The following is a 21,684-nucleotide window of genomic DNA, read 5'->3' on the forward strand; positions in this document are numbered from 1 at the left end:
GCTGGGGCAGCCCCTGCCCAGAGCCAAGGCACAGAGGAGGTTTGAAATGTCCAGGATAAATAGAAGCGCATGGGAATGGAGAAAAGCCAGCTCCGTCCCGCTCTTAAAAACATCGCCATTGGCACCAAAAATATATTAACATCTGTACATTTGTCATCTTTAAAAAAAAAAAAAAGGAAATAAAACCTTCTTGGCACCTTGCAGTTTATTTCTTAGAAATGAGGTGATATGCGGAAAGGCCTCCTGTGCGTGCACATGCACGCACACACAGAGTAGTGCACACACACAAGCACACGCACACACACGGCTGGGCACACGTGTGCCTCTCCTTGCCGGAAGGACAGAGCCCTCCAGAACCCTGAGCATTAGAGGAAGCCCTGCCAGGTGGGGGGTTCGCTGCCAGCCCCCACCGAGGTTGTTTGCAGAGGTGCCCTTTGCCAGTGCTTTTGACTCTGCTGTCCACTGGGGACCTGCAGCCCCTGCCCTGTGCTGAGAGGCGGGGGCAGTGGGATCCTAGCTCGAATTTCCTCTGGGTAGGAAGTCCTGCTGCCAGGCACACAGTGCCTATCTCTGTGGGCGGCTGCTTCTAATTGAAGGCAGCCTTGGCCTCATCCCTTCTCCAGACATAGGCACATCTTCTCAGGCTCAGAGCAGCCTCAGATCATAAGTCAAAAATGCAAAAATGAGCAGAGGTCATTGCTGGGCCTGAGTGAGCACGTGTGCCCAGAAGGGAGACCAAGGCACGGGGGCTCCAGTCCTGATCACTGGTGTTCGGGTGAGAGGTCGCAGGAGGGTGGGCTGGCCAGGCAGCTGGGAGGCAATCCTGGACCCTCTCAGGGCCTCTGGGAGCACCCCCAGGGCTCGAGCCACTCACAGGTGGGGGCTGCCCTGCAGCAGGGAAGTGACAGTGTTCTGTAGTGCCACGGCCACCTTCTTGGAGGTCTTGCGCAGCAGTGGGCTGTCAGGGTGGTGCTCCTTCAGGTGCAGGACGTGGCCCTCCTGGCTCTCAGATGTGCAGCCACACTCCTCACACACGTACAGCTTGGCCCGCCGCTCCTTGTACGCGTACTTCTGCTGCACGCCGTGGATCTTCTTGAGGTGAGACTCCAGAGAGCAGCGCTGCGTGAAGGCCTTGTCACACAGGCTGCACTTGTAGGGCCGCACGCCTGCGGGGAGGACAGGAGCCAGCATCAGAGACCTGGCAGGGACTTGGGAGGCTGTCAGATGCTTCTGGACACAGAAAGGACAGGACCCCTGCCTCTCGGGCCAAGGGATAGACGGAGGCCTGTCCAACACCAATTTCCCGAGTGACTCTCAAATCAAAACTCCTAACTGATGAGCTCAGGACTTGGGCCCTGAGCTCTGGGATGCCCTCCCAGGCTGCCCGTCACCAAGGGAGAGCAGGGGGTGCTGGGCTTTTCCCGCACGGCCGCAGCCAGGCGGATCTGGCGTGCTTCTCCCAGCCATGGGCTTCTGCTTACCAGTGTGAGTTCGGACGTGTCTCTTGAGGTCGAAAGTGTCATTGAAGCCCTTCCCGCAGTATGTGCAGAGGTGCCTCTTGACGTCGTTGTGACACTTCATGTGGCGGTTCAGCATGCGCTGGTAGGTGAAGGCCTTCTGGCAGATGTGGCAGGTGAACAGGTCTCCACTGGGACTGTCCCCAAGGGTCACCTGTGGGTGAGGACAGCATTGCTGACAGACATCCAGAAGTTGGGGCCACAGGCTGGCAGATTGGGAAGACGTGGATGCCAGCCCCCAGTGCCCCAAGGAGGGTGGTGCCCACCTCCCAGAGGCCACAGCTCTGTGCCATCTGCCCGGAGATCGGCACTCCTCTGCAGAAACCTTGGCCCAGGTCCCAGGTCAGTCTCTGCCTACATCTCATTTGTGCCATGTCTTACGAGCTGGACGCAGGTCTACATGCACGCCCCTGGCCCTCAGAGACAGCGTGAGTGGCATTACCTTCATCTTGGTGCGCAGGAAGCCATGGTCTCTGCTCTGGGGGTCTGTCAAGTGTCCCATGTCTTCAGAGGGCAGCTGGGCCACCACACAGGGCCCAGGGGCCACACTGTAGCTAGAGTCTCGAAGGCTCATGTTCAAAGCCAGGGGGCAGGAAGGGGGTTCGGCCACAGAGGGCTCCGGCTCCCGGTAGGGTTGTGGTGGGCAGAAGCCCAGGCTGACTGGGGAGAGAACAGACAGGTGAGGGGCTTGGTAGAGAAGAGAGGATCCAGCGGGGTTTCTGGAAGCTTCCCTAGCCATGAGACGGCTGGAACCTGGAGACTCCGTCCCTCCCATCGCAGACATGTGGCAGAGCGGGGCTGCCCCGACCACCACTGCTGTACCGCCCTCCTGCCCTATTAAGGTAATTGCAGGTGATGCCAGCCAAGCGCCACTGCCCGCTGAGTAATTTGTGTCTTAGCGGAACTGGGAGGACCGAATTGCCCTGCCAATTATCCCTCTGGAGTTGTCTGCCTGCCCCACCTGGGCCAGTCCCTCTGAATTCCAGGCCTCATCCACTCTCCTACAGGGACAAAGGGCACTGGGAGCCGGAGCCGTCTGTGGCCGAACCCCCTTCCTGCACCTTGGCTTTGAACATGAGCCAGTGGAGACCTTCTGCCCAGGGACAGCTCTTGGAGCCACATCAGAATGGTCCCCGGTGGTCTGGGCCGCTCCAGGCCTCTCCTCCGAGATTTGGCTGCTGGTCTTGGGGGTGTGGGTGGTCCTAGCCCTGCCTCCCACCCCCACCCCAGCAGGCCGGCCCCTGCTGTTGTAGCCCAGGGCTCCAGGCTCTCCACTCCCAGCTGGTCCCAGCTCTGCAGGAAACAGGCCAGGTGGGTGGAACAGGGAGGAGGTCAGGGAGCTGCAGGTGGATGCAGCCTAACAGTCTCGGCGGCCTGCCCAGGCTTATGCAACCCTCCCCCTCGGCAGGACCGCTCGCTGGGGCATGTCGGGCTGGGCTCCCTCAGCAGCGGCAGCACCGATACCTGGCAGCCCTTGGATGCAGCCACGCCCCACGGCAGGCACCTCACACCGAACGGGCCAGGAGGCTTGGCTTCAGACCCTAAGCCCAGTGCTGACTACAGAGGACCAGAAAGAGAGCACTCTTGAGGGACACAGAGACACAATTCTCAAAGCCAACAGAGCTGGGGCAAATTTTTCAACTTAATATTTTTCTTCCAAAGAGCCTGAGCTCAGTACTTGAAACCTGTAAGCTAAGGACATCCTCCAAGCTTCAGAAGGAAAAATCACCAGGGGCCTATGACCTAAAGGATGAGTGAGCTTCTGAGGGAGGCTGATGTGGGATTGCAGAAGCAGGAGCATGGCCCTGTGCACCCTGCCACCCTGCAGTCGGCGAGGCAGAGAACGGGCAAGGGCCCAGGCAGGAGGGCTGCTGCCCTCACCTCTTCTCCCAGAGGACAGGGACGTGGGGGAAGCAGAGGAATGTGGTTGTGGAGCAAGGGTGCGTTTGACAGTGCTGAAGTTTCGGGAGAGGCCCCAGTCCTCGCCCCCTCAAAACACAACAAAGGTCTGAGAGAGAAGAACGCGCCCGCCGCCGCCCAGAACCCGTCCTGCAGGCACTGGCGTCCGTCTGTCCGGGGGCCTTTAATGGGCCACCTCATTCCTAGGGTTGATTCACCAGCGCCTGGCCCAGGCCTGGCCTCTGGGCTGGCATTGCACCTCTCTCTGAGCCTGAGTGTCGGGGTCTGGCTGTCTACCCCGGCTTGTTCCCCTGCCACAGGAGCTGTCTGGCTGGGGGTGGGCAGGGGCGATGGTGAGCTGCTCATGCAGGCTCACCAGCTATTGGAGACCTTGGCTGAGAATTCAAAGCTGGATGACATTTTCCATTTCTCAATCCAGGTGGAGACAAACAGGAACCCCTACCCTCCTCTGCCTGTCAGTACTGGATGGTGTGAGCAAGGTCCCCCAGCCGCACCACAGCAGGAGACAGCAGGTGAAGGACAGGCTGAGCCCACAACGGTGGCTGCTCTGGGCTGTCCTGCTCCACCAGAGGGGAGGCTTATGGTCAGGGTCCTGAGATCCATGCATTTGGGAGGAGACCTGTGTCCTTTGCCCGCCTCTGCTGTTCCACACAAACCTGGCCGAGCTGGTGCGGGGAGACTGGGGCCAGAGTGGGCCTGCCTGCTTTGGCTCTCTGGTCCACCTCCACCCTGAGTGAGGGGCAGAGGAGGCTGGACGGGCGGCCACCCGCCGCCAGGGTGGGGATGTTTGCCTCATCCCACCCACCCTGCCAAACCTGTCTCCCTGCCACCCCCATGAGCATGTCCCTCCTGCGGCCACACGCACAGGGAGTGCGCACTGGCGTGCCACCTGGCACTGAGTGTCACTGAGTGGCAGGAGGCAGGAAGCAGAACTGGTTGGGCCCTGCTTGTGGTGCTCTCTGTCCCTAATTAGATGTTTCCGGCAAGGCGGTGGCGCTGTGACCACTCATCACCCGCCCACAGCTGTGGAGTATGGCAAGGCCAAACTAGCCTGGCCCTCTTCCTACTGCCTGGGGGCTTATGGGTCCCCTCCTGCTAGCCCAACTTGCCTCTACCTGGACAATGTTTAGGGCCAGGCCCAGAGCAGAGGCATGGACACCGAGGAACCGTGTCCAGGGCAGTTGCCCATCGAGGCCTGTCTCCTGCCTTAGCCTCTGTAAGTCCTCCATCTCTTGGATGGAAAGCTGTTGGCCCAGATGTTGGGCATGAGGCCTGTCCCTGGCTCTCTGGAGAGAGCAAATGAAGCAGATGCAAGGATGACCCCCTCCTGGGCCCCGCTGACCACATGGGTGCTGCCCCGGAACATGGGGGTCAGCCCAGTTCTGAAGGTGAGACGGGGGCCCAGCCTGTCAGCACAGTGCAGCTGGTTTTCAGCAGCCTTACACCCTTCTCAGGAAGGGCTGGTGCCCCCGTGCCCATCTCCTCTGTTCCCTGTAGGTCAGCTAGCAAATCATCCAAAAGGACCCAGCACCAGCCAGAGGCAGGCCAGCCCAGAAACGCATGGGCCAGTCTCTGCTCTTTCTGTTCCCACTGTGAACTTCCAGAAGTTCCTTCAGACAGTATATTTTCCCTCTTTCCCAACCACTTTTCACTGGGTATCCACAAAGAAGTTAAAACTGTGCCTTGGACCTCCTACCAGGGTGCCCGCCCAGAACAGTGGGGGCAGTGCTTCCTGTTGCAGCCCCCACCCAGCCGGGCACAGGCCCAGTGTCCCTGTGGGACTCCATCCAGGACTTGCTGAAATGGCCAATGATACAAAGGAGCCCCGACTTCACCCATGGCCAGCTTCCCTCGCCATCCTCCCTGCGGCCAAAGGACTTGCCCTCACCTGTTCTTTCCAGGACAAATCCTCTGCCAGGTTCCGCCTCAGGACACCCAAGTTCAGCACAGACAGCCTAGCAGCCTGGGTGACAGGATCCCGGCGGACAGGTAGGAGTCTCAGCTAGCTGGCTGCCTAGGCCCATCCTGCTCTTCTGTCTCTCTCCACTGTGTGGCTGTCCACTCTCCCAGCCCCGCTCCCTGGCAAGCACAGCAAACATCTCCTTCGCTGCCAAACACGGCCAAGGAACTGCTACAGGGTAACCATCCCATTGGAGACTGGAGCTCTCCCCATCCTCACCCCCGACGCATCCTCAGGCCCCAAAGCTCACTCTCAGCCTTCCTGACCAGCTGGAAAGAGACCTGCCCAAGTGCCCACACTACCTAGCGGTAGAGCCAGGCTGGGCCGCATTCCTTGAAGGAAGCTCCAGTGTCCCACTGCCCAGCCTGCTGGCCTCCCTGAGCTCGAGTGTCCACCAGGCTAGTGGCAGAGCAGACCGTGGCCAGCCCAGTGACAGAGGGGAGGCTGGGAAGCCTGGAAGAGGCCCTGGGATGCTCCTGGACTCCAGCTTCCAGTCTGTCCTCAGGTGCCTTCCTGACCTGGAGATTTCACTCAGCTGGGGGTGGGGCTCTGCTGGGGGGTTGTGAGAACCAGCTTCAACCCTGTTCCTGGAGCCCTTCCCTGGTCAGTCCAGGAGGTAGAATTTACCCCCTGGGTACAGGTGCCTGGCTTTATCCTCAAGGAACCAGGCATTACTCCCTGTCACTCCAAGTCAATATTGACATAACAAAGGAAGGCGAGGGGAGGGCAGTTGTGGGGGGGGGCAGCGGTTCAAGGTGGCTTCCTAGCCAGTAATCCTTTCAAGTCTCCAGGGTGCATGCATGGAGCCGTCTTCACCTCTTCCCAGGGGAAAGATTCTGCTCTGGGAGTGAGAAGCTCTAGAACTCTACCTGGGGGAGAGAGGCTGATGTGATTGTCAAACTGGGGCCCTGGAATCAGTGCTGTCGGGCTGGGGCCCAGCACCTCTGGCCAGTAAAACCTTCACCTTCCAGGTGGTCTCTGGGAGGCTTTGAGGGTCTCAGAGGAACCTGGCAGCATGGTCAGAACTCAAACACTCCCACGTTCCTGGGCCCTCCACTGGAAATAGGGTCAACGCTTAGCTGGTCACAACGTTCCAGGAATCTGTGAGGCGAACGGAAACGTGCCCAGCTGGCTCTGGGGTCATGGTTGGCTGGTGATGGAATGGCCCAGCCAGGGGACAGGCCAGCACAAAACACACCCCCACTCTCCAGCCATCTGAGGCACCCGAGCGTGGACTGCGGACATTCCCTTTCTCATTGCCAAAAACTGTGGGAAAACTCTTCAGTGGGCCACATGGCTTTCAGAGGTAAAATTAAGTTCTCTATCTTCTACCCTTTACTTGACCCACAGGATTCTCTCCTTGCCAGAGAGATGAGGACAAATTCTCCCTTCATCCTTGAGATTGGACTCCCGTCACACATCCTGGAGGAGCCTACAGAGAAGCCAGCAGGTCTCCCTCACCTGGACGGTGGCAGCCGGTGGCCCGGACCACCCAGAGGCCCTCCCCTGCACCTGATGGGACAGCCCCTGGGACATAAGTCTCCCCTGCCACTTCCACTGTGGCCACTAGAACTGTGGTGGAGAAAATCGCTAGGACACAAAGAAGTCAATGATTTCAACAAACGGAATTTCTTTGTCCTTTGTAAAAGTCAACACATGATCTGTTACTGATTGGGGATGTGAAATAAAACTAAAAATAACAGCACACTGAGCCTGGTTCAGAGCTCAGCTCACCTTTACCACGGTCCAAGTTCAGTTTATCAGATCCCAAGGAGCAGCTAAGCAGCAAGTCAAACACAGGTGAGGGCGGAGGGCCGAGCGGGGAGGGGGCTCCAGCTCTGTGCATGCCCCCACAAACCCCCAGGTAGAGAACCAGCCAGTTCACCAGGGATGGTGGCCAAGCAAGAAGCTATAAACAGAATCCTGAGCCCACACCCTAATCTGCCACAGGTGAGAAGGCCACTCACGTCCCTTTTTGCCTCAGTTTCCCCAATGGGGTTATCAGGGTCTTCCGGCACATTCCCTTGTTTTAAGGAACTGTGAAAGAGGGGTCCCCTTGAGATCAGGTTAAGCTGTGAAACATCCTGCCAGCACCACAGGCCACAAAGACCTCACCACACTGTCTTCAACAGCTGATTCAGGAGGGAAACTGAGCAAGAGCCCTCACAGGGCCCCTCACTGCTGCCCTCATTTCCCCACTTTCCTACAAGGCCTGGGGCGGTGCCAGGGAGTCTGCAGATCAAGGGTCAAAGTCAGTTGGTTAATTACTCCCCCCTCCCCCCTCGGAGGGGCTGGGCTGGGCATTCAGAGCGTCCCTGCCCCGCCCCCAAGGCCTGGGGAGGGGGCGTTCGGAAGGAAGCAGGCTTTCTCCAGACCAAAGACTTTGTTGGGGGTTGGGGAGGACAGAAGGGATAGGAGTGTTCTTGGGGCGTTCAGGGGAAGATGCCGCTGGAGGAAGAAGCAACTCGGGTTACTCATTCACAGTCGACGCTGTCTAGGCGTTTGCCAAAAATAACTGGGTACACCAGCTTCCCAGGGCCTGGCCCCCCGCTGTGGGGTGGGCTCCCTTTAGCTGCTTTCTATGCAATTGTGTCCTCCGCCAAGGTGAAGGAAGTGCGTTTCTAGCAGACGTGAGACCCGATCCCACCTCTACTTTAAGGGCAAGAGGGGCGCAGCGGGCGCCTGCCCTACCGTCTCGGCGCACTGCGCGGGACCAGGAGCCGGAGCCCCACGAAAATTTGGGGGCCCACACCCCCCACCGGCTCGACCCTCACTCCGACCCGCCCACCAGTGTTGTCGGGGAGGAGGAAGGACCTGTGCGAGCGGCTGGAGCTCAGAGTCTTTTAACACAAATCTCGGCCGAAACTCCAGCTCGCTCCCCGCCCCCCAAAGTGGCATCGCTCCAGTGCCCTCCTCCCGCCTCCTGCAAATCCCGGTTTTCTGGATTTACGACGTCGGAGCCGAGGGTCACCTGAGCGGTGACACACCCCGCTGCCTCCACTGTGCCGCGGTTCAGGGGGTGGGGGTAAGCGGTTCCGCGCCCCCTAGGCCCTGGGAGCGGCTCCGCTTCCACCATGCAGCCCCCGCCCCCACCGGCGCTCTTCCGCCGGCCCCGCCCCAGCCCCCTGTGCCCCGGGTCGGGAGCCGCGGGCCCACCCAGCCTGGGCCGCGGCCGCATTCAGCCCCGGAGCCCACACCGCGCCTGCCGTCCGGCTCCGCAGACCTACTTGCGCCCGCCCGCAGCCTCGACGCCGCCGCGGGCGTCCCAGGCCGGAGGGCGGCTGCCTCACCTGGCACGTAGATCTCGCCGCGCTCCTCGTCTGGGAGCTCGCTCCAGTTCCTCTTGCACGTGGAGACGCACGGCTTCTTCACCAGGAACGCGCGGGGCATTTTCGAACCCTCGTCGCTGGACACGGGCCGCTTCCGTAACTGAAGCCGGGAACCGTCCCACCTTTGCGGGGCCGGGCTGAACGCCGGGAACGGGGCACAGCAGGGAAGGAGTCGCTAAGGCGCCCCTACGTTCCGGGGAAGGTCCGAGCCCGGACGGCGCGCGCCGGTTCCAACTCCGCAGAGTGTCGCCGTCCTCCCTGCAAACGAGGTCCCTTGAGGCCAGGTGCACCGGGCAGCGCGGGGAAGCAGCAGGTAAGCGTCTCCCGGCTCGACTGGCGTCCCCGCGGCCGCTCGGGAAGTCTTAAAGTGCGAGCCGGACGGACGGGTTGACGCTTTATTGGCTCGCGGCGGTGTGTGTTGGTGGCTGGGGCGGGGGGGTGGGGGGCGGTGATCTGATCTAATTAGCTTGGAGTGGCCTGGGGAGCGACGGCGCATGCGTTGGGAAATAACGGTGACAACCCACCTATTTGTTACCTGTCGAACCGGTTTCCATTCCGCTGCGGGTGAGGTGGCCTCGCGGCCCGGGCGGGGCGGCCGGGCAGGGCGGGGGGCGGGCGTCGGGCACTCTGCCCCTGGCTGCCCAGCGGGCCCGGCTCCAGCGGGACCTCCCAGCCGGGCGTACCGGCGTTTGCAAACAGGGGTTTCGGAGGGAGCGGAGCAGGGAGGGAGGGGGCAACGTTATTTGCACCGGCGCTGGCACGCTCCGCGGGTGATGATACGAAACTCGTCCAACTGGGGCCGGCCCAACCCGGCGCGCCCGAGGCTCCTGGGTAGGCGCGAAGCCGCCGGGCGGGAACGGGCGGCCCGGTCCGCACTTGTTGAACCGGGCCTGGGCCCAGGCGGCGTGGGATCCCAAAGGCCTGGCTGAGCAACTCGTGGCTCAGCCGGTGGGTGTTTGCTGGGCGCCGGCTTCGTGCGAAAAGGCACGCAGGGCCGCAGGAGCGTCCCCGGCCGGTGTGTGGGGAGGCGCGGACCGCGCGACCGAGTACCCGGCAGAGAACCCGCGTTCTGCCCTGAAGCCTTCACGGAGGAAGTGGCTTCAACTGCGCGGAGTGCGCCGACAGCCCGACAGACCCCCACGCCTTGGCCACTGGGACTTATGCACTCTCAAAAACTCTCTTTGTCCCAAATGGGTGGATTTCAGGTGCAGCCAGGCTGGTGGAATGCGGAGGGCTGGGGACCTCAGACCGGGAAAGGCCCAGCCGCCTTTGCCCTGCTACGGCCACCACGGAGAGCTTCCTACCCACGGCCTGCCCTGGGCTGAGGTTCAGCCTGGGACCCGCGCCCCCAGCCACTCTTCATACTCTCCTCAGGCCCCAGGTCCATGTGGAGGGATGCCCCCGATCCTCAGAGGCCTCCATGAAGCCCACGCTCCCATCCCATCGTGACACTTTGGCGTTGGCTGGGCTTCCCTCACTCGCTGACCTACTTAAGGGCAGGGATGGGGCGTTCGCGTTTGCCTCTTCCCCTGCCTTTCCAAGGGCTGTGACCTCCACTCTGATCCCAGCCAGACCTTTGAGTTCAACTGACATTAAGTGAACACCTGGTATGTGCCTATCTTTTGAGGTGAATCCAGGAGAAACAACCTTAAACCACTCTCTGTCCAGGAGAAAGGTGCAGTTAGTTCATTCATTCAACAAATATTGATTGAGCAGTTTTGTTGTGCCACCCCCGATGGGCTGGTACACAGTGGGTGCTCGGTGGATACTATGGTGAAGTCTTCACAGATGTCCCTAGACACAAGGTGCAGTCTTCCCCATCAGGGGAGCAACTCCAGTGTCCAGAAGGACAGGACACTGGGTAAATAAAGTGAAGCCGGCCAAGGGAACCCCTCCCTGCACAAGGTGTGGTTACAGGGTGTGGAATGGGGCCCGAGGTGGGAGGCAGTGTTGTCTACTGCTGTATCCCCAGCTGTGCCTGGCACAAAGTGGGTTATCAATAAATGTTTGTTGAATGAATGAATATCCTCTTTTCTTGATTCCCGTGACCCATTCACCTTTCATAGTCCAACTTTTGGTAGAGACACAGATACAGGAAGACAATACTACAAATTCAGTGACAAAAGACAACTGACCCTGGCAGTCAGGGGGAAAACAGAGTGGGGGGGAACTGGAGAGAATGTGCCTATCTGAAAGGCAGCCACAATCCTGTCATTCAGGTGCACAAACCCCACATGGCCACAGCTTTCCATTTTCCAAGAGAAGCCAGAAGTCCAGATTTGTAAGTGAAACTGACTAATTTTTAAATGTTAGCTCAATTTTTTTATTTTTAAAATAATTTTAAGAGTTGGGGTCTCACTAGGTCACCTGGGCTGGAGCACAGTGGTGCAATCTTGAATTACTGGGCTCAAGTGATCCTCCTGCCTCAGCCTCCTGAGTAGCTGGGACTACAGGTGTTTGCTACCACACCCAGCTAATCAAAAAAATTTAAAACATGGAATGGGTCCAACAAAACATCTTTGTGGGTTAGGTTTGACCCACAGGCCGCAGTGTGTGGTGTGGCTGTCTTCTTGGGTAGCTCAGGAGACAGACGATGTATGTGACGGCGGGGAAACGTGTAGTTGAACTGTGAGTACCATGAAGGCTGGCGCCCTCTGCTCCGTTCACATCTAGCAGCATATCTCTGTTCATGTAGCAGCACAGTGCCAGCTACATGGCATTCATTCATCCCTAAATTCATCCCTTCATTTCTGAGAACCTGCTGTGCCAGGCACTGAGATTCTACAAAGCAAGGCAAACAAATAAGGAAACAAGTAAGCATAAGCATAAGACGCAAACAAAACATTTGGCAAGAGAATGTGATGGTGGCAGGTAGGGGTGCTGAGGCCTGAATGAGAGGGAGGAGCCAGCTGTGCAGAGTAGAGAAGACAATGACCAGCAGAAGGAACAGCTGATGCCAAGGCCGCAAAGCAGGAGTGAGTCTAGTGTGTGTGCCACGAACCCAAATGCAACTTGGCTGTGCGGTGAGGGGAAGAAAGGGCAGGGGAGCTGAGGTTGGAGAGGCAGGTGGGCCACATGAGGTGCTGTTAAAACCCAGGCCAGGCCTCTCCTTGGCTCATACCCTCCAGTGGCCGCCCCTGACCTCCCAATTCCCTTCCAGCTGGGTCCCTGTATGCCAGCCACACTGCTGTCTCCTGTGTCCCCTGAACAAGCCTTGGCCTGTTCCCAGATCTGGCCCTCCTCCTGATGCTCCTTCTGCCTGGAACACTTTTCCCTACTGGATTACTGGCCACCTTTCTTCATTCAGGTTTCAACCAAATGTCCCCTCTTCTGAGGGGCCTCTCCATCCACCCCAGCTAAATCCTTGTCCCCCGCCACCTCTGTCCCACTATCCTATTTTCTTTGCCACAACTTTCACTCTGTGGCATTTTGTTTTGTCTTCCTTGTTTATTGTTGGTTCTCCTCCCCACCACTGCAAGTTCTGAACTTGAGGGACCCCTTTGTATTTTTTTTATTTTTACTTTTTGTGCCTCTGCTGGTCTGGGGTGGGACCCCTTTTTAAATGCCATTTTAAATAGCTTTATGTAGATAGAATTCATATACCATCAAATTCACCCTTTTATAAAATGTACAATTCACTGGTTTTTAGTAACCTCACAGAACTGTACAACCATCACCCCAAAGAAAACCCTGTACTCATTAGCTGTCACTGTGTCTCCCCTCTCCATGGCCCGGCACCCACTATCTGCTCTATCTCCATGACTCTGCCTATGGACTCGTTCTTTCCTAAGCCTTCCTGTGTCTCCAGCAGCCAGGGCCGCGAGGGTGTGTTTGTTGTAGCCCGATTCTACAGATGAGAAAACTGAGGCTCAGAACCCTTGGGAAACTGACTTTCCCTTTTCCAAGCCTTGTGTCTAGTGTCTGCCCATAACTGGGCTGCATGGGGAGGACAGAAACTCAGCAGGAGGAGAAATGAGAGAGGGCATGGAGTGGGGAATTCCCAGCTCAGCATCCGGCAGTGGCCCACACCTGGGCCCTCGTCTGGCATGTTGCTGTCACGGGTGAGTCTGATGACAGTCTGAGCTCAGCTCCATGCTTGGCTTTGCCAGGGACAGAGCCAGTACCACCCGCCCATAGGGGAACAGACAGGTGAGAACAGGGCCCACCCAGGGACCTGGACACCCAAGAGGGCCAAGGGTACCTGGTATAGGGGGAGGACCAGGTCAGATGCAACAAGGGGCTGTTTGTGAAAGTCGAGGCTCCACCTCTGAGGGGCTCTGTGACTGAGTGACCGCACCTCTGTGCACCTTCCCTTCCTCATCTGGTACCCACCCTCGGTACTTGGGTTGCTGTGAGCCTCAGTAAGTCCATGCAGATTCGTCCACTGCAGCATTGGAGACCACAAGTGGGTTCCCTCCCTCCAGACCCTCAGCCTCAAGGAGCCAACACTCAGGCAGGAGGTGTGCAAAGGCCACGCTGTCAGAGGCTGAGCCGGGGCCAGAGCCAGTGTCAGGCCTCCTGACCCTTGGAAGCCTGTCTCCTCAACTCTGCGAGGGGTTTAATAATCATTCCTGCCTCACCGTGAGGGTGGTGAGGGCCAGGGATGTGCAGTTACCAGCACCCTCTGGGCTCAGACAGGGAAACCAGACTGGCTCCTACTGCAGGCTGCCTCCCCTCCCCAGGGCTGCTCTCATCCTGCCCTCTTTCATCTTGGGTTTAATTAGCCAGGCTGCCTCACCCCACAGCCTCTTGGGTGGGAGTTATCACTCACATTTTATAGATGGGGAAACTGAGGCACCTAGAGGGAAGTGGTTTGGGGCTGCCGCCTGTGAGTCAACTGTGGAACCAGGGCCTAGAGGAGCCGGGACCGGGCCTTCTGGCTGGACCTGTCCCTCCGGGTGGGTCCCTATCTCTCCATCCCCAAGGGCACCCAGACAGCCTCCTTTTTGGCACTCTCCACCCCTCAACTCTCCACCACCTCCCATCTGGAGCAGGATGGGGTAGGGAGAGGCCAGTTGGCAGTGGCTTGCATGGGGGCTCAGGCCTGTTTCATCTTCAAAGCGGCTAATTAGAGCTAGAGGTGGGTGGTGGGGTTTGGGCGCCGGCGGTTCTGTGCCCTGGAAAACCGGTGGTCTGTGGGGCACCTGTAACCTGGGCCTCTGGCCTAGGAGAGGCGGCGGCCCAGACCCCCGAATGGCCCCAAACAGCCAGAATCCAGCCCACTGAAGTCGAGAGTGCTGAGTTCCGGCCCTGCTTGGCCCCAGGTCTCGGTTGGCAAGGCTGCCCTCCTCCCGGGCCTGTTTTCCCCATCGCTAGGCATGCCTCGAGCCCCGTGACCGGCCAGGCCCTGACAGCCCGCACTTCCCGAGTATGGATCCCGTTGTTTTCGACTTAGGGCCCTGCCCCACCCTCGCCGTCACGACCCCTGCGGGCCGCCAGCGCGGCCTCGGGCAAACAAAGGTCAGCAGCTCCTGGCGGGCCGCAACCGCGGCGCCGGCTCCTCGCCCCCAAGCCGAGCGGGCGGGGGGCCCAGGCAGGCGTCAGGGAAGCGAAGCCAAGCCCTGCGGCGCCCGCCGGACCGGTTCAGCTGGGGCGCTCTTCCTGCGGGCGCCCTGCGACCGCAGCTCGCTCACTCCCAGCGGCCACTCCGGGAGCCCCAGGACCCGCACCCGCGCCCCCCGGGGCCGCGCATCTGGCGCAGGGTGCGGTGCGCCCGGGCGCCGGCGGGGGGCGCGCTGGCCGCCGCCCTGCGCGGCTTGGCGGGCGCTGGTGGGGCCGGGCCGCTGTCAGCCGAGGGCCGCGGGATCGCAGCCCTGCGCCGCGGGACCTGGCATCGGGGGCCCAGGCCCACCCCGCTCCGCCGCCCCTACCCACTCCCCTCCGCCTTTCCTGCCTGGGCCTGAGGCGGTTTCGGGGAAGGGGGCCTACACGGCGGGACAGTTAGTCAGCCCCCGCGAAACCGGCGAGTCGGCACCTGCGGGAGGCGGTGGCCCCGTTACGCCCCGCCCGGCCTTGGCCGCCCCCGCGCTGCGCCCCGCCCCGCGCCGCCAGCCCGGAAGGAGCCGGCCTGCCTGAGCGCCCGCGGCGGCTGAGTCAGGCGGCGAGCGCGGCCCGTTACCGCGGGCGCCGGGGGCCGGGGTGGCGCTGTGGTTTCGGTGCGGGCCGCGGGCTGGAGGGCGGCGGCCTAACGAGCTCTCGGCACGCACCCTCCCTCGCCCTGCTTCTGTCCTGTCCCGCGGGGGCCCCGGCGGGACACCTGAGAGCCCTGGTGTCACTGTGGGAGCCGGGCGCGGGTCCTGTCGGCATCTGCGCGGCGGCCAGGGGTGACCGTAGCCCCTCGGGGTCGGCGGCGGGCCCGCGCTCCTGGTGGCTGCGGCCTGAGGATCCCTCTCCCTGTGCAGGGGCCCGCGCGCCTCACGATGGGGCCCCTGAGCCGGGACGCCTGGGCCCAGCGCTTGGGGGCCTTCCGGGCCAGCCCGTCCGCCTTCATGGCAGGTCCCGAGGGGGAGGATTTGGGTCGCGACCTGCTGGGCGACCTGAGGAGTGAGAAGCTGAACGAGCAGACCAAGGTAGGCCCCCACGTGTCCCCTGCCCCGGCCCGCAGAGTCACCCCAGCCCGCCGCGTCCTGAACCTCATCTTCGTGATTGCCTCCTAATCCCCTATCCAGGTTTCCCTGCTGGCCCTGAGCTTGGAGTACCCTGCCCAGCTGTGGCCCGACGTCTCTGCGGCCGAGGTGGCCGCCACCTCCTTGTTGGACACCTTGGTCCTCCTACCCCCGCGGCCCTCAGCTCTCCGTCGGCCCCTGCTGCTGGCGGCCACCACAGCCCTGGCGGCGGGCGGCGCGCTGGGCCCCACCTCGGGCGCCTCCTGCCGGCTCCTGCCCCTACTGCTCGGCCTGGCTGCAGGCAGCGATCTGGGGCGAGGCTTTGTCCCCGCCTCGGAACAGCGCCCCTTGCAGGCCACCGCCTGCGAGTGCCTGCGAGAGCTAGAGAGCTGCAAGCCCGGGCTGCTGGGGGGCTCCCTGGGGCTGCTGCGGGGCCTGCTGGGGCAGGAAGGCCCCGTCCAGCCGCTCAGCCTGCTGCTGGCCCTTGCTTTGCGCAACACCTTGGTGCTCCAGTCCCGGGTTGGGGCTGGCCTAGGGGGACTGCTCACGGATAAGGTCTCCCCAACTGGGGGTGGTCCCTGGGATTGGACACTAGTGGAGGAGGGCGATGGACGCCTTCAGCCCCAAGCACCCAGCTGGCCGGCAGCTGAGGAGGGAGAGGGGGAGCGTAGTCTTACAGCACGAGAGCACAGCCCTGAGGAGGCGCGGGAGCTGCGGGCTGCGGTGATCCAGCTTCTGGACACCTCCTATCTGCTCACTCCTGTGGCCCAGGCCCAGCTCCTGTGGCTGCTGGGCTGGGCCCTGCGGGGTCTGCAGGGACAGCCACCCGCACTCTTCAAGCCGCAGCTGGTACGGCTGCTAGGCACAGCACAGCTGACACTGCTGCACGCCGTGCTTGCCCTCAAGGCGGCCTTTGGTGAGGCCCTGTTCACAGCCCAGGATGAAGCGCTGCTGCTCCGCCGGCTCACCTTGGCTGCCCAGCACCCTGCTCTGCCTCCGCCCACCCATCTCTTTTACCTGCACTGCCTCCTGAGCTTCCCTGAGAACTGGCCGCTGGGCCCCGAAGGTGAGGAGGCTGCCCCACTGCTGCTAGGGCCTCAGCTATGCCGTGGTCTCCTGCCCAGTCTCCTGCATGACCCGATGGCTCTCCTGGCCCGCCTGCATTTGCTGTGCCTGCTCTGTGCTGAGGATGAAGAAGAGGAGAAAGGCCAGCTTCCAAGCCCACGGCACTACCTGGAAGAGCTGCTGGCTGGCTTGCGGCAGCGGGCAGCCCTGGATGAGGGACCCCGGGCCTTGGCCACTGTCTGCTTCCAGGCCTCATATTTGGTGACCCGCTGCCTGGCTGGGCAACCTACAGTGCTGACCCCCTTGATCCACGGACTGGCCCAGCTATACCGAGTCCGGCCCATGCTGGCTTCCCACTTTGTGGACTTCTTGGATCAGGTGGACTCTGTGCTGAGGGAGCCCCTGAAGGTGGTGTTGCGGCAGGAGGTGGTGTCCAGGCCGGGCAGGGATGAAGCTCTTTGCTGGCACCTGAAAATGCTGGCAAAGGTGGCAGATGGAGATGCCCAGAGTGCTACTCTCAACTTTCTACAGGCCGCAGCTGCCCACTGCACGAACTGGGACCTACAGCAGGGCCTACTGCGGGTCTGCCGGGCGCTGCTGCGGGCAGGGGTGAGGGGTGGCCTGGTTGACTTGCTGCAGGTGCTGGCCAGGCAGCTGGAGGACCCTGATGGGCGTGACCACGCCCGTCTCTACTACATCCTCCTGGCACACCTGGCTGGACCCAAGTTGGGGGTGGCCCTGGGCCCCTCGCTTGCCCCACCTGCACTGGCCTCTTCACTGGTGGCCGAGAACCAGGGCTTTGTGGCAGCACTGATGGTGCAGGAGGCCCCGGCCCTGGTACGGCTGAGCGTGGGGTCCCATGGGGGCAAGGGCCCACTCCCAGTGCTGAAGCTGCAGCCGGAGGCGCTGGAGCCCATCTACTCTCTGGAGCTGCGCTTCTGTGTAGAAGGGCAGCTGTATGCACCCCTGGAGGCTGTCCATGTGCCCTGCCTGTGTCCTGGTCGCCCTGCCCGCCCTCTGCTCCTGCCGCTGCAGCCCCGATGCCCGGCCCCCGCACGGCTGGATGTCCACGCCCTTTATACCACATCCACTGGTCTCACGTGCCATGCCCACTTGCCACCCCTGTTCGTCAACTTTGCCGACCTCTTTCTGCCTTTCCCGAAGCCCCCAGGGGGTGCTGGGCTGGGTTTCTTTGAGGAGCTCTGGGATTCCTGCCTGCCAGAGGGTGCCGAGAGTCGTGTGTGGTGTCCACTTGGGCCACAGGGCCTGGAGGGCTTGGTGTCCCACCACCTGGAGCCTTTCGTGGTGGTGGCCCAGCCCCCTACCAGCTACTATGTAGCGATCCACCTGCCCCCGAACTCAAAGCTGCTGCTGCGGCTAGAGGCGGCCCTGGCAGATGGAGTGCCTGTGGCCCTGCGGACTGATGACTGGGCTGTGCTGCCCCTGGCGGGGGACTACCTCCGTGGGCTGGCGGCTGCTCTCTGAGCCCCGGGAGACCAGGTGGGGGCAGGACTGTGGCCCTTGTGGGGGCCAAGGCACACTCCTGTAGCTCTTTCCCCAAAACCCTGCATTCCCCAGTGCCCTCGCTGGCTTTTCTTTTGGGCCCCGGTTGGGAGCAGGCTCATGGGGGTGAGGGTCTGTCTTAGTCTGTTTTTGCTGCTTTAGCAAGATACCTGAGACTGGGTAAGTTATAATAAACAGGAATGTATTGGCTCAGAGCTCTGGAGGCTGGGAAGTCCACAGTTGAGGGCCCAGAGCCCAGTGAGGACCCTTCTGCATCATCCCATGACATTGGACAGAATAGCAGGAGTAAGGGGAGAGAGCGAACCCACTCCCAAGATAACAGCCTGAGTTCACACAGGAGGGCAGAGTCCTTGTGGCCTGACCACCTCTTAGGGTCTAATCTTACACTGTTACAGTGGCAATTACATTTCAACATGAGTGTGGGAGGGGACAAACATTCAAACCGTAGCAGGGTCATAGGCCCTGAGAAGGCTTCCAGACAGAACCCAGCACTGCAGAGCTGCAGAGTGCCTTCTCACCTAGACACACTAGCGTTCTCCGCAATCCCTGCCCAGGAGGCAGGGGGAAAATCTCCTTTCTGCTTCCCAGAGAGGGTCTGGCCTTGCCCAAGGCCGCCCAGTGATTTAGGAAGGAGGCTGGAGCTAGTGTGGACCTCCTGACCTATCAGACAGTACTTTTCTTTCTTTGTTTTTGGGGGAGGTTAAAGACAGGATCTCACTCTGGCGCTCTGGAGTGCAGTGGTGCGATTAGGGATCATTGCAGCCTCTGCCTCCCAGGCTCAGGTGATCCTCCCATCTCAGCCGGCCTCCTGAGTAGCTGGGACTACAGGTGTGAGTCACCACTGTATTGTTTGCAGACAGGATCTCCCCGTTTCCTAGGCTGGTCTCAAACTCCTGGGCTTAAGCAACTCTCCTGCCTCAGCCTCACCCAAGTGTTGGGATTACTGGTGTGAGCCACCACACTGGGCCAAGCCAGCGCTTCTCCACTCCCAAGGTTTGCAGGCTCCCTGCCCCAGGGAGCTCACGCCAGGCAGGCCAGTGGACCTAAGCCAGAAACAGGCTGCAGTGGCTAGGTGGTTTCTTCCCCAGGAAGAGAGCTTCCCAAGCTATGCCGATTAGAGCCAGCTCTAGGAAGGGCCTGCTAATAAGGTCTAGGAGCTGAGACTAAGCTTTTTCTAATCTCAGCCCCTAAGAAATCTAATTTGTGCTTAGGAATCTTCCCAGGTAAGAAGAACTAGTTCCTCTAGTTGTTTTTTTTTCCCCAAACATGCAAACACTGATAATTGAGCTGTGTGGGGTCAGCTCTGCTGCCAGGCACATGTACGTTGCCTCATTTCATCCTTGCAACAGCTCTGCAGGGCCCCGCAGGTGAGGAAATCTGTAGGCAGGAGCGGTTGAGTGATTTTCCTAAGGTCACCCAGCTGTTTGGTAATAGTGTTTTGTCATCTGGTAGCAGGTTTCCATTATCATGCCATCAGAGCAGACAGCCAGGGCCACAGAGGTCCAACCCTCTCTGCCGCCTTCTGCTGCCCCTGCCTCATGGGCTCCCAGCCACAGGTTCCCCATGGGCCAGCTTTACCCCTCCTGATCCTTCTGACTGAGGCAGGCTAGGAGAGGAAAGACGGGCCTGAGCTGGGTGTGGTGGCTCATGCCTGTAATCTCAGCACTTTGAGAGGCTGAGGTGAGTGGATCACCTGAGGCCAGGAGTTCGAGATCAATCTGGCCAACATGGCGAAACCCTGTCTCTAATAAAAATACAAAAATCAGCCAGGCATGGTGATGGGCACCTATAATTCCAGCTACTTGGGAGGGTGAGGCAGGGGAATTGCTTGAACCCGGGAGGCGGAAGTTGCAGTGAGCCAAGATCACGCCACTGCACTCCAGCCTGGGCGACAGCGAGGCTCTGTCTCAAAAAAAAAAAAAAAAAAAAAAAAAACCCAAAAAACAAAAAACCGGCCTGGGACAGTGGACTGTTAATAGGTAGAGTCGGGAGGCCTGTCTCAAATTTGAGATGTGGCAGTAACTTGCTTTGTCACCTTGGCAAGTCATTTCCCAATCAGGAAGGGGTCAGTTTCAGGAAACAGAAACTTCTCCAGCTGTTTTTGGCAGAAGGGAATTTAAGAGAATCAGGGTACTTAACAAAGTACATGGGAAGGCTGGAGAAGTCGCCTCCAGGAGGCTCCCACTGGAGCTGAGATCAGAACATACTCTCCTGCCTGCCATCCACCCCCTCTAAGCACCCCGGAAGCTGTGCTTGGGCCCTGGGACTTGGGGTGCAACTGCCACTCCTGCCTCCTGACACCCACAAAGCCAGAAGCTTGATGCTGCTGCAGAAGGACTGAATATCCCCAAGGCTGGGCCCGCAGGGCAAACTTGCTTGGCCCTGTTTCCTCCATCCACATCCTTCAAAGGGCATCTCATTAGTGGACTCCATTTCTCTCTTCCACAGAACTCCAGCGGCAAGGGAATCCAGAAACGTTTTCATTTTGCCTGGAGATGCTAATTGTTAGCCTAAGAGTAAGGTAACTAGTCCACGTGAGGACTGACCATCCTTTCACCCATCTGCCCACCTGTGCATCCATCCCATTTTATCCATCCATTCCTCCAGTGGTGGACACCACATGACCTTCAGCTCCCCCGACCCCAACCAGAACTGTGCTGCAATGGCTGTTCTTATATGCCCTTGTGGACCCATGGGACAATTTCTCTGTGATACATACTAGGAGCAGAATTGTTAAATCATAGGGAATGCATGTGTTTAGCTTGGCTAAGCAATTTTGGAGTAAAAGCTTTTGGTTTTGCATCTTCTCAGCACTCCTAGGGAGGCACCAAGAGGGAGGATGGCACTGAGTGAGCCCACCTGAGGTAGCTCCTAGACCCCAGCCCTCTGTGTTCTCAGAATCACACACTGCTGCTCATCACTTCAGCTTCCCGAAGATCATGGCAATAGCAGCATGCCTGTAACTGTCCCAAGTACATCCAAAAATTCTTCCTAAAGAGAGGGAACCAAAGTCACATGGGTCACTTTGTCCACCTGTGTGGATGTTGCTCATGTTCACATACCTTTCCTTGCCTCCTTCAAGGCAGGTCTGGCCACAAGTCCAGCTCTGGCTAATGAAATGTGAAGGGGGTCAAGGGCTGGGCGGGGTGGCTCATGCCTGTAATCCCAGCACTTTGGGAGGCCAAGGCGGGTTGATCACCTGAGGTGAGGAGTTCGAGACCAGCCTGGCCAACGTAGTGAAACCCATCTCTACTAAAAATACAAAAATTAGCGGGGCGTGGTGGCGTGCCCATAATCCCAGCTACTCAGGAGGCTGAGGCAGGAGAATCGCTTGAACCTGGGAGGTGGAGGTTGCAGTGAACTGAGATCGGGCCACCGCATTCCAGCCTGAATGACAGAGCGAGACTTCTCTCAAAAAGAAAAAGAAAAATGTGAAGGGGGTCAGTTTTGGGGCACAGTATGTCATTGCCAGTGCTCATTTTTCCAGCCCTCTCTTCCTCTGCCATGACAGTGGGGAAGTACATGTTGCCATGGAGGTGCTAAATAGCTGAGTCATAATCTCACCTTGATACGCAGTAACAAATGCCCTGGATTATCAAATTAGTTATGTAAACTAAAAATCCTAAAACCCCACCGACTGAACAGACGCCACCTCGTGGCCAAGGGGACCTCAGAAAAAACCTAATTCCTGGCCCTGACAGGCTGGGAGGTCAGATGCAACTTGTTATACCCCATCCCTTTATGGTTTAGACACAACTGCCCAG

The 21,684-nt window shown here is 59.8% G+C and overlaps 2 protein-coding genes and 1 long non-coding RNA gene across 3 annotated transcripts; 2 read left to right on the forward strand and 1 right to left on the reverse strand.

Moving 5' to 3' along the window:
- Positions 1-32: 32 nt before the first annotated feature.
- Positions 33-8,831, reverse strand: OVOL1 (ovo like transcriptional repressor 1). Its single transcript, XM_037999065.2, has 4 exons — positions 8,688-8,831; positions 1,960-2,177; positions 1,482-1,671; positions 33-1,166 (listed from the first exon to the last, which is right to left on the reverse strand). Exons 1-4 carry the CDS (start codon positions 8,785-8,787, stop codon positions 871-873), a joined length of 804 nt encoding a protein of 267 aa, XP_037854993.1. The 5' UTR covers positions 8,788-8,831; the 3' UTR covers positions 33-870.
- Positions 2,118-7,069, forward strand: LOC119624440 (uncharacterized). Its single transcript, XR_005240572.2, has 3 exons — positions 2,118-3,949; positions 5,339-5,426; positions 6,748-7,069. It is a non-coding gene; the product is annotated as an uncharacterized lncRNA (long non-coding RNA).
- A 5,651-nt stretch (positions 8,832-14,482) lies between the features above and the next one.
- On the forward strand, positions 14,483-18,114 carry AP5B1 (adaptor related protein complex 5 subunit beta 1). Its single transcript, XM_007982923.3, has 2 exons — positions 14,483-15,295; positions 15,395-18,114. The coding sequence occupies exons 1-2, from the start codon at positions 15,146-15,148 to the stop codon at positions 17,879-17,881; spliced, it is 2,637 nt and encodes an 878-aa protein (XP_007981114.3). The 5' UTR covers positions 14,483-15,145; the 3' UTR covers positions 17,882-18,114.
- Positions 18,115-21,684: the final 3,570 nt, after the last annotated feature.

This window comes from Chlorocebus sabaeus, chromosome 1 (assembly GCF_047675955.1).
Source record: "Chlorocebus sabaeus isolate Y175 chromosome 1, mChlSab1.0.hap1, whole genome shotgun sequence".
In the NCBI taxonomy this organism is placed as follows: domain Eukaryota; kingdom Metazoa; phylum Chordata; class Mammalia; order Primates; family Cercopithecidae; genus Chlorocebus; species Chlorocebus sabaeus.